The following is a 12,871-nucleotide window of genomic DNA, read 5'->3' as shown; positions in this document are numbered from 1 at the left end:
TATTTTCGCTTCTGCGGAACTGGGACCGCAGAAGCGGTACCGCAGAAGTGAGGGGAAAGCTGCAGAAGCGGCAGGAATCGCAGGTGCGGAATTGGTGCCCGCATCTGCGGAGGCGCAGAAGCGACAAAAGGATCGCAGATGCGGAAATGGATATTTTGATGGGATCCGCAAATGCGGAGCTTGGTCCGAAGAAGCGGAAGCCGCAGATGCATGGTTTTGATCGCAGAAGCGGGTATTTCCGCAGAAGCGGCCTGTTGACCGCAAAAGCGGGTGTCGCAGGTGCAACCATGGAGCCGCAGATGCGGAAATGTCTGGGCAGAGCTATTTAATTTCATCTTCGCGAATTTTTAAAGGGTTTCATATTTTTACCTCGGACTTGGAGAATTGGGAGCGATTTTGAAGAGAGATTTCAAGGTGTTTCGATAAGGTATGGATTCTTGGACTTAAAACACGATTTTATGGTGTAAATACATGGATTAGAGCTGAAAACTCAAGTAATTAATGGGCAAAAATGGTGGATTAGGGCTTGAAACTTAAGGGAGTTAAAATGGGGATTTAAGGGGTCATTTGAACTTCGATTTTGGTAATCTTTATATGTATAAACTCATGGTGAGATGAGGAGTCCGTTGATGTTAGATTTTTTGATTTTCGAGAAGTGGGCCCGGGGCTCGGGTTTTGCTAATTTTGAGATTTTCGTTATTTTTCAATTGTTTTCGATTGGGTATTGTTCCATTGGCATATTGTGACGTATTCGTTGTGGTTTTGGTCAGATTCGACGCGCGAGGAGGTCGATTTGAGAGGCAAGGGCATAGCGAGCTAGGATTTTGGCCGGCTTGAGGTGAGTAATAGATGTAAATGATGTCCTGAGGGTTTGAAACCCCGGGTTTGCACATCGTAGTGCTATATTGAGGTGACTTGCACGCCGGATAGCGAGCGTGGGGTAGAGCACCGTTGGGGATTGTGACTTGGTCCGTCCCGGTAGATGAATATACTGCGTATTTGACTGAAATTTACTTATTATCATTATAAGTTGAGCTGATTGCTATATTTGGGCTTCGTGCCAACTGATTGAATCCTTCAGGGATTGCTATTACTGGTTTCTTACCATTTTTACATACTATTGAATTCAGTTCTAGTAATTAATACTATTTTGCAAACTCAGCCACTTTTCTCAACTTGAAACTTAATTAATATTTTTAATGAAGTTTGGGCTGAATATTTCTATATTACTGTGCCCGAGGGGCTTATGTGATTCTGGACTGAGTATGGGATCGGGCTGCGCGCCGCAGCGGTATTGTATTGATATTGATATGAGGCCGAGGGCCTAGTTGATGCCACGAGATGGCTTATTATTGCGTTTGGGCCGTAAGGGGCCCCTCTCGGAGTCTGCGTCGATGATAAATAAATGGAGCGGGCTGCACGCCGCAGCGGGTACTAGAGAGTACCGAACTATGTGTTGCATTTCATATTTGACTGTTATTTACTTACTTATCTGTTGCAGGATTTTCCTTAACTGTTTTCATTGGTTTACGGACTTTATATTACTTGGTTTAAATTGTTGCATTTATAGATTGCTTTGTGCCTATTCAAGATTTCTTATTCTCAGCCTTCATTTATGTTTATTACTCACTGGGTCAGAGTACTCACATTACTCCCTGAACCTTGCATGCAGATCCAGGTACATCTGAGGCTGAGTGAGGACTTCACTGTCGAGTACCATATCCGGGAGTATCAAGGTAGTTGCATGACGTCCGCAGTCCTGATCTTCCCTTCTATCTTATTGTTTCATTTTCGCATTTCTCTAGAACGATATGTAGTAGGTTGATACTCATGTATTAGAGGCTGAGACTTTTGACACCGGATTCTTCGGGCTGTGTAGTAATATTGATAATTGAGATTTCCGCACGTTTTAACTCTATTTCAGAATTTCAGTATAACGACTTAGTAATTGATCCGTGTTAATTAATTCTTGAACTGTATAAAAATGGTTAAGGGTATTAAATTGGTCGGGCTTGCCTAGTAGTGTGTTGGGCGCCGTCACGACTGGGGTTGGGGTCGTGACAAGTTGGTATCAGAGCCTAGGTTACTTGGTCTCGCGGGTCATGAGCCGGTTGGTAGAGTCTCGTGGATCGGTTCAGAGACGTCTGTACTTATCCTCGGGAGGCTGCAGAACCTTTAGGAAAACTCCACATTCTTGAAAATCTTGTCGTGCGGCTTTGTTGAACTGAGAACTAAACTTCTATTATTCTATTCTCTCACATATGGTGAGGACACGAGCTACCGGACGTGGCGGACGACCACCAGTACCACCTACTGAGGCCGCCAGAGGCCGTGGATGCGGTTGTGGTCGTGGCAGAGGCAGAGTAGCCCGGGCAGCACCTGCTGATCCACCAGTTGCCCCAGCTCAGGATCAGGCTCCAGCGGTTGACACACCAGCAACACCTGTTCAGGCACCAGCTGGGCCTATCGTGATTACGGGTCTTCAGGAGGCCTTAGCACAGATATTATCAGTTTGCACTGGCCTGGCTCAGGCAGTTTCAGCCACCACAGCAGCAGCAACAGCTACTACACAGGCTGGGGGAGGCAATCAGACCCCCGTTGCTCGCACACCTGAGCAGGTGGTGCAGGGACTACAAACACCAGAGGCACCTCTAGCTCAGTAGGATACACCAGCTCAGCGCTTCGTGGTTCCAGCTATGCCAGACGATGAGCAGCGTTGTCTCGAGAGGTTCGGTAGGCTGCAGCCTCCGACATTCAGTGGTGCTGAGGGCGAGGATGCCCAGGGTTTTCTTGATAGGTGTCAGCGTATGCTCCGTACGGCGGGGATCCTTGAGTCTAGTGGTGTGGCATTTACCACTTTTCAGTTCACGGGGGCTGCTCTTACTTAGTGGGAGGACTTTGAGAGGCGTAGGCCTGTCGGTGCAGCACCCCTGACTTGGCAGCAGTTCTCCGCTCTTTTTCTGGAGAAATATGTACCTCAGTCCCGCAGAGAGGAGCTGCATAGGCAGTTTGAGTGGTTGACACAGGGGGATATGACAGTGACTCAGTACGAGATGAGGTTTTCACAGTTGGCCCGTCTTGCTATCTGGATGGTTCCGTCAGATCGTGAGAGGATTAGGAGATTTGTGGATGGCCTTAACTACCATCTCCGTATTCTAATGACTAGAGAGAGAGTACTGGGTGCTACGTTTGAGGAGGTGGTGGATATCGCTCGTGAGATCGAGTCAGTTCGCCGTAGAGAGCGAGAGGAGAGGGAGGCCAAGAGGCCTCGTGGATCGGGCAGTTACAGTGGTGCTCCTTCGAGGGGCCAGTTCCAGCATGGTAGAGGTCGTTCTTTCAGGCCTGCTCAGTCGGCCCGTCCAGAGTATCGTGGGGGATCTTCAGGCCGTGGTCATCATGGGCCTCAGCAGGGTCAGTCTTCACTCAGCGCCCTCCCAGCTCAGAGTTCATCTCATGCCCCATCAGCTCAGGGTTCTTCTGCGCCGAGTGCATCTGCTAGTCACTCCGGTGCGAGGGGTTCCCTTCAGTCCCCATCTCCAGCACCGGGCAGTTGTTATGAGTGCGGAGAGTTTGGTCACTTGAGGAGGCAGTGTCCTCGACTTCGTGGCAGTCAGCATCAGCAAAGGGTTCAGCCCTCGACTTCTGTTCCAGTTACATCATCACCCGCCCAGCCAGTTAGGGGTGGACATCAGGCAGCTAGGGGTCGTGCCAGAGGTGGAGGTCGATCAGGCAGTGGCCAGGCTCGTTTCTATGCTATGCCGGGCAGGACAGATGCCATTGCTTCAGACGCTGTCATTACAGGTATTGTTTCAGTCTGCCACAGAGACGCCTCAGTATTATTTGATCCCGGTTCCACCTATTCTTATGTGTCTTCATATTTTGCTCGTTATTTGGGTATGCCCCGGGAGTCTCTTTCTTTACCTGTTCATGTGTCTACCCCGGTGGGCGATACTGTTGTTGTGGATCGTGTGTACCGGTCATGTGTTGTGATTATTGGGGGTCTGGAGATCCGAGTTTCTTATTGCTATTGAGCATGGTGGACTTCGATGTTATTTTGGGCATGGATTGGTTATCTCCGTGTCATGCTATTCTAGACTGTCATGCTAAGACAGTCACTTTGGCTATGCCGGGTGTACCGCGGATCGAGTGGCGTGGTGTGACTGATTATGTGCCTAGTAGAGTTATTTCCTTCGTGAAGGCCCAGCGTATGGTTGGGAAGGGTTGCCTTTCCTATTTGGCGTTTGTGAGGGATGTGGGAGCTGAGACTCCTAGCATTGATTCTGTTCCAGTTGTGAGGGATTTTCTCGACGTATTTCCTGCAGACCTGCCGGGCATGCCACCGGACAGGGATATTGATTTTGGTATTGACCTAGTGCCGGGTACTCAGCCCATCTCTATTCCGCCATATAGTATGGCACCAGCGGAGTTGAAGGAATTGAAGGAGCAGCTTCAGGAGCTCCTAGATAAGGGGTTCATTCGGCCGAGTGTGTCACCATGGGGTGCGCCAGTCCTGTTTGTGAACAAGAAGGATGGCACCATGAGGATGTGCATCGATTATAGGCAACTGAACAAGGTAACAATCAAGAACAAGTATCCCTTGCCTCGCATAGATGATTTGTTTGACCAGCTTCAGGGAGCGATGGTGTTTTCCAAGATTGATCTCCGTTCGGTCTATCACCAGCTGAAGATCAGGGATTCAGATATTCATAAGACTGCTTTTAGGACTAGATATGGCCAATATGGGTTTCTTGTCATGTCTTTTGGGCTGACCAATGCCCCCCCTGCGTTCATGCATTTGATGAACAGTGTATTTCGGCCTTATCTGGATTCATTCGTTATTGTTTCCATTGATGATATTCTGGTATACTCGCGTAGTCAGGAGGAGCACGCACAGCATTTGCGAGTTGTATTGCAGAGATTGAGGGAGGAGAGGCTTTATGCAAAGTTCTCCAAGTGTGAGTTCTGGCTCGGTTTAGTGGCTTTCTTGGGACATGTGGTGTCCAGTGAGGGTATTCAGGTTGACCCAAAGAAGATAGAGGCGGTGCAGAGTTGGCCTAGACCGACCTCAGCCACAGAGATTCGCAGCTTCCTAGGGTTGGCGGGTTATTATTGCCGGTTTGTTCAGGGATTTTCCTCTATTGCATCGCCCTTGATCAAGTTGACTCAGAAGGGTGTCTCATTTGTATGGTCGGACGGGTGTGAGGAGAGCTTTCAGAAGCTCAAGACAGCGTTGACCACAGCCCTAATGTTAGTTTTGCCATCAGCTTCAGGCTCGTATACGGTATATTGCGATGCTTCGAGAGTTGGGATTGGTTGTGTTTTGATGCAGGAGGGTAGAGTTATTGCGTATGCTTCTCGTCAGTTGAAGCCCCATGAGCAGAACTACCCCGTTCATGATTTGGAGCTAGCTGCTATAGTTCATGCATTGAAGATTTGGAGGCATTACTTGTATGGCGTATCTTGTGAGGTATTCATTGATCATCGCAGTCTTCAGCATTTGTTCAAGCAAAAAGATCTTAATTTGAGGTAGCGGAGGTGGCTAGAGTTACTTAAGGATTATGATATCACCATTTTGTATCACCCGGGGAAGGCCAATGTAGTGGCCAATGCTTTGAGCCGAAAGGCGGTGAGTATGGGGAGCTTGGCATACATTCCAGTTAGGGAGAGTCCATTGGCAGTTGATGTTCAGGCCTTGGCCAATCGATTTGTGAGACTAGATATTTCAGAGCCCAGTCGGGTGTTGGCTTGTGTGCTTTCTCGGTCTTCCTTGTATGACCGCATCAGGGAGTGTCAGTATGATGATCCGCATTTGCTTGTCCTTAAGGACAGGGTACATCATGATGATGCCAGATACGTGACCATTGGTGATGATGGTGTGTTGGTGATGCAGGGCCGGATTTGCGTGCCCAATGTGGATGGGCTTCGGGAGTTGATATTGGAGGAGGCCCATAGCTCGCGGTATTCCATTCATCCGGGTGCCGCGAAGATGTATCAGAATCTTAGACAGCACTATTGGTGGCGGAGGATGAAGAGAGATATTGTGGAGTATGCAACCCGGTGTCTTAATTGCCAGCAAGTGAAATATGAGCATTAGAGACCGGGTGGCTTGCATCAGCAGATGATTATTCCCGAGTGGAAGTGGGAGAGGATCACTATGGATTTTGTTACCGGACTCCCTCGGACTTTGAAGAAATTTGATGCCATTTGGGTGATTGTAGATAGGCTGACCAAGTCCACGCACTTCATTCCGGTTTGTACTACTTATTCTTTAGAGCGGCTGGCAGAGATTTATATTCGGGAAATTGTTCGGTTGCATGGTGTCCTAGTTTCCATTATATCAGATCGGGGCACTCAGTTTACCTCTCAGTTTTGGCAGACCATTCAGCGAGAGTTGGGTACTCAGGTACAGTTGAGCACAGCCTTTCACCCTCAGACGGATGGACAGTCCGAGCACACCATTCAGACATTAGAGGATATGCTACGCGCCTGTGTTATTGATTTTGGAGGGTGATGGGATCGGTTTCTACCGCTTGCAGAGTTTGCCTACAACAACAACTATCAGTCCAGCATTCAGATGGCACCGTATGAGGCCTTGTACGGGAGGCAGTGTAGATCTCCAGTTGGTTGGTTCGAGCCCGGGGAGGCTAGATTATTGGGGACAGATTTGGTTCAGGATGCATTGGAGAAGGTGAAGGTGATTCAGGAGAGACTCCATACAGCACAGTCGAGACAGAAGAGTTATGCAGACAGGAAGGTCCAAGATGTATCGTATATGATTGGTGAGAAAGTCTTACTGAAGGTTTCACCCACAAAGGGTGTTATGAGATTCGGGAAGAAAGGAAAGCTGAGTCCGCGGTTCATTGGGCCTTTTGAGGTACTTAGAAGGATCGGGGATGTGGCTTATGAGCTTGCCTTGCCACCTAGCTTGTCGGGCGTGCATCCAGTTTTTCATGTGTCTATCCTCTGGAAGTACATTGGGAACCCGTCCCATGTTCTAGATTTCAGTACAGTTCAGCTGGAGGGTGATTTGACTTATGATGTTGAGCCAACAGCCATTTTGGATCGTCAGGTTCGGAAATTGAGGTCAAAGGATGTAGCTTCGGTGAGATGCGGAGCAGATACCCTCACCTATTCGAGGCTTCAGGTATGTTTCTTGACTCGCTCGAGGACGAGCGTTTGTTTAAGTTGGGGAGGATGTGACGATCCGACCCGTCGTCACGTGAGTTATCTTCTTCTTTATGCTTCGTTATCTGTGTCTTGTGTGATCGAGTTGTTTTGGAGAAGTTTTGGTAAGAAATGAGACACTTAGTCTCTTTAAGGAAGGCTTAGTTTGGAAAAGTCAACCGGATGTTGACTTATGTGTTAGAGGGCTCGGATATGATTCCGGTGATTCGGTTAGCTTCAGGGGATGATTTGTGACTTAGGAGTGTGATCGGAAGTGTTTTTGGAGGTCCGATGTAGAATTAGGCTTGAATTGGCGAAGTTAGTATTTTGGCGAATTCTGGTTGATAGGTGAGATTTTGATTCGAGGGTCGGAATGGAATTCCGAGAGTTGCTGTAACTTCGTTAGGTGATTTGGGATGTGTGTGCAAAATTTCAATCTATTTGGAGATGATTTGGGTAGGTTTTTGATCGAATGCGTATTTCGGAAGTTTTTAAAGAACTTAGGCTTGAATTCGATGTGAAATGATGGTTTTAGTGTTGTTTGAGGTGTTTTAATGATTGGAATAAGTTCAAATGATGTTATAGGGGGTGTTGGTGTTTTTGGTTGAGGTCCCGGGGGCCTCGGGGTAATTTCGGATGGTTAACGGGAAGTTTTTGCTTTGGAAATCTAAGAAATTGCAGCTGCTTCTGGTATTTTCGCTTCTGCGGAATTAGGACCGTAGAAGCGGTACCGCAGAAGCGAGGGGAGAGCCGCAGATGCGGCAGGGACCGCAGATGCAGAATTGGTGACCGCATCTGCGGAGTCGCAGATGCGTCAATATGACCGCAGATGCGTATTTTGGCTATTTAATGGGATCCGCAAATGCGGAGCTTGGTCCGCAGAAGCGGAAGCCGCAGATGTGGGAATTCGACCGCAGAAGCGGTTATTTCCGCAGAAGCGTCGTGTTGACCGCAAAAGCGGGAGTCGCAGAAGCGACATTATGACCGCATATGCGGTAATGTCTGGGCAGAGCCATTTAATTCCATCTTCGCGAATTTTTGAAGGGTTTCATATTTTTAACTCGGACTTGGAGGATTGTGGGCGATTTGAAGAGGGATTTCAAGGGGTGTTGATAAGGTATGTATTCTTGGACTTAAAACACGATTTTATGGTGTAAATACATGGATTAGAGCTGAAAACTCAAGTAATTAATGGGCAAAAATGGTGGTTTAGGGCTTGAAACATAAGAGAGCAAAAATTAGGATTTGTGGGGTCATTTGGACTCCGATTTTGGTAATCTTTATATGTATAGACTCGTGGAGAGATAAGGAACCCGTTGATGTAAAATTTTTTGATTTTCGAGAAGTGGGCCCGGGGCTCGGGTTTTGCTAATTTCGAGATTTTTGATATTTTTCGATTGTTTTCGATTGGGTATTGTTTCATGGGCATATTGGGATGTATTCGTTGTGGTTTTGGTCAAATTCGACGCGCGAGCAGGTCGATTTGAGAGGCAAGGGCATAGCGTTGCTAGGATTCTGGCCGGCTTGAGGTGAGTAATAGATGTAAATGTTGTCCTGAGGGTTTGAAACCCCGGATTTGCACATCGTAGTGCTATATTGAGGTGACTTGCACGCCGGATAGCGAGCGTGGGGTAGAGCACCGTTGGGGATTGTGACTTGGCCTGTCCCGATAGATGAATTTACTACGTATTTGACTGAATATCACTTGTTATCATTATAATTTGAGCTGATTACTATATTTGGGCCTCGTGCCAACAGATTGAATCCTTCAAGGATTGCTATTACTGGTTTCTTACCCTTTTTACATATAATTGAACTCAGTCCTAGTATTTAATACTGTTTTGCAAACTCAGCCACTTTTTCTCAAACTTGAAACTTAAATAATATTTCTAATAATGTTTGGGCTGAATACTCATATATTGTTGTGCTCGAGGGGCTTATGTGATTCTGGACTGAGTATGGGATCGGGCTGCGCGCCGCAGCGATATTATATTGGTACTGATATGAGGCCGAGGGCCTAATTGATGCCACGAGATGGCTTTATTTTGCGCTTGGGCCGTAAGGGGCCCCTCCCGGAGTCTACACACCCCTAGTGAGCGCCGTCGACGATAAATAAAGGGAGCGGGCTGCACGCCGCAGCGGCTACTAGAGAGTATCGGACTATGTGTTGCATTTCATATTTGACTGTTATTTACTTACTTATCTGTTGCAGGATTTTCCTTAACTGTTTTCATTGGTTTACGGACTTTATATTACTTGGTTTAAATTGCTGCATTTATAGATTGCTTTGTGCCTATTAAGGATTTCTTATTCTCAGCCTTTATTTATGTTTATTACTCACTGGGTCGGAGTACTCACATTACTCCCTGCACCTAGCGTGCAGATCCAGGTACATCTGAGGCTGAGTGAGGACTTCTCTGCCGAGTAGCATATCCGGGAGTATCAAGGTAGCTGCATGACGTCTGCAGTCCTGATCTTCCCTTCTATCTTATTGTTTTATTTTCGCATTTCTCTAGAACGATATGTAGTAGGTTGATACTCATGTATTAGAGGCTCAGACTTGTGACACCGGATTCTTCGGGCTGTGTAGTAGTATTGTTATTTGGGATTCCGCATGTTTTAACTCTATTTAAGAGTTTCAGTATTATGACTTAGTGATTTATCTGTGTTAATTAATTCATGAACTGTATAAAAATAGTTAAGGGTGTAAAATTGATCGGGCTTGCCTAGCAGTGTGTTGGGCGCCATCACGACCGGGTTGGGATCGTGACATGGTTGCTTCTTCTTCCTCGTTATCTCTCTTTGGGCGCACGTCAGTAAACCCTAGCGTAACATGCGCCTTCATAGCTTACACTCACAATTGTTAATTACTACTTAGTAAATTTCATTAAGTATATTGGACCATTTACCTTTTGACTTAACTTTATAGGTATTCATGTACCCCTTATTCTTATTTAAAGTGAAATTAATACCCTCTTATGCATATACAACAAGTTACATGGTGGGAGGTGAATTGCACATTCCCTGTAATTCTGTCACATCATTTTCATGTTGCACTCTTAAATTTCTTTCTATTTTTACTCTTTTTCTGTATTTTTATAGAAAGTTCCTTTCCCAGATCCTCGCTTTTTTGCTCATTGTAGCATTTCACAATTTATTTCAAAATCTTTGAGTTTCATTTTGATGGAATAATGATAATATTTTTTTGATAAAGTAATGCCAAAGGAAAGAAAGAAAGCTAGGGTAAAAGATGAATAAAAGAGGTTGAAGATTGATTGAGACAAAAAAGAAGAAGAGCTTGTCGGAAGAATTTTTCCGCTCAATTCTATTAATATTGTCTTATTGTCACGACCCAAAATCTACTAGTCGTGATGACACCTAACCCAACCCGCTAGGCAAACCGACTAATGATTATCCAATTCCAATAATATTAATAAGACAATTAAACAAAAGGAATTATCTAAATCTTATACATTCCCCAAGGACTGGTAGTACAAATCATGAGCTTCTAAGATTAGAATTTACAAAGCTGGTATTAAATAAATATATCATCTGTTCGAAATGTATATACACAGATTTTTTATGAATCTAAGGCTATCATGAACAAGAGGCAGCTACAATCGAAACGCAAGTACGTCTTCAATTTCATCTCCCGTCGATCACAGCAACATCAACAATCCACATCTTCACGCAAGGTGCAGAAGTGTAGTATGAGTACAACCGACCCCATGTACTCAAAATGTAACAAACCTAACCTTAGGTTGAAAGTAGTGACGAGATGGAACATGGTCGTGTCTAACATCAGTAGCCAACAACAATTCATAACAACGTAGAGCATATAAATAAGGACGTAACTCAAAGATAAAATGCTCAGTTCTTCACAATTTTCGGAAAAATAGTTCCGCTTTTCAAGAATATCAGTAAAAACCCAAATCCTTTACCGAATTCGTCGAAAAATATGAGATAGTTTGAAAATTATAATTTTTCCAAAAAAATAAATCGTTTCCACAATAAATAAGTTATTTCATTTTCTTTCCAAATAGCAAGTGTGATATACATCTTTTTGCCCACATATAAATGTGTGTAAAAAGTCATGAATGACGTGATACCGTACATCATGAGGAAAAAATACATCTCTATGCCTGTATGTCATATGTGCATGCCAATTCCATGTATCTCAGAGATGAATCGTGTACTCACACTCTCAGAGTACTCAATCTCACTATCTCATACTTTCCACTCATCATGCTCAACCACTCAGTACTGTATATGGCCCATACGGCCCAAGGAAGTTCCATCCCGGATATATACATCACTGACCATCAGTCACTCAGTACCGAGGAAGGCCAATCCGGCCCCATGAAGAAGATCCATCTCCAGGTATATAAATACTTCGGACAAGATCCATGTCCAGTGAAGATCCATCCCTCAATATAATCAACCGCGCTCACTGGGGGTGTGTACAGACTCCGAAGGGGCTCCTACAGCCCAAGCGCTATCATAAGCCAGATCCAGACATAAATCAACATAACATGTTGCGGCGTGCAATCCGATCCCATAACTGTCACTCATAATAAGGCTCTCAGCCTCACTCAGTCATTGGTCTCTCCAGTCTCACTCACGGGTTCACAATGTCATTGATCTCTCCAGGTATATAAATGCTTCGGACAAGATCCATGTCCAGTGAAGATCCATCCCTCAATATAATCAACCGCGCTCACAGGGGGTGTGTACAGACTCCGAAGGGGCTCCTACAGCCCAAACGCTATCATAAGCCAGATCCAGACATAAATCAATATAACATGTTGCGACATGCAGTCCGATCCCATAAGTGTCACTCATAATCAGGCTCTCAGTCTCACTCAGTCATTGATCTCTCCAGTCTCACTCACGGGCTCACAGTGTCATGAAACTAGCCCGACAACAATGATATGAAGTATCAATAAACGACAACCTAGACTGAGATATGATATGAATGCATGAATATGACTGAGTACGAAATATCAATAAAATCAGTGAGATGATAGCAACAACCACTACGGGTCCTAACAATATCAGCATAAAGCCTAAACATGATATCTAACATTATTGACAGCTCAGTTACTTTATCACATAGTGAAAATACAGATATCAACAAAATAGTGACACTATACAGTGCCACGGAAACAACAGAGTCACAATTCACAAGGTGCACGCCCATACGCCCGTCACCTAGCATGTGCGTCACCTAATCATCAATCACATAGCACGTAATTCGGGGTTTCATACCCTTAGCACTAGTTTAGAAGAGTTACATACCCGAACAAGCCAATTCCAATACCGAGCAAGCCAAGTGATGCTCCAAAAATTCCACCTCGCGCATTCCAACCTCCGAATGGCTCGAAACTAACTAAAAACAACTCAAATATATCAAACAATGCTAAAGGAACCAATCCCAATAGAAAAAGGTTGAATCTTTAATCAAAAGACCAAAATTAGCCAAAATGCCAAACCCGGGACCACACCTCGGAACCTCACAAAACTCATAAAATCAGACAACTCATTCAATTACGAGTCCAATCATACTAGCACTCAAATACGACTCCGAATCGATGTTCAAAACTCAAAAATTCACTTAATGAAATTTTAGGCATACCCTCAAAATTTCACTTTGAGATCATCAATCAAATGCGAAAAATGAAGATGGATTCATGAAATATAATCAAAA

General features: G+C 45.1%; 1 protein-coding gene across 1 annotated transcript; it reads left to right on the top strand.

Moving 5' to 3' along the window:
• Positions 4,544–4,963, top strand: LOC109233957 (RNA-directed DNA polymerase homolog; the record flags this gene model as incomplete). Its single annotated transcript, XM_019399798.1, has 1 exon — positions 4,544–4,963. A coding segment is annotated over exon 1 (420 nt), but the record flags the coding sequence as incomplete, so codon positions are not given.

This window comes from Nicotiana attenuata, chromosome 10 (genome assembly GCF_001879085.1).
Source record: "Nicotiana attenuata strain UT chromosome 10, NIATTr2, whole genome shotgun sequence".
NCBI lineage: Eukaryota > Viridiplantae > Streptophyta > Magnoliopsida > Solanales > Solanaceae > Nicotiana > Nicotiana attenuata.
Note: the sequence above shows the minus strand (reverse complement) of the source record. Positions and strands in the feature narration are given on the sequence as shown.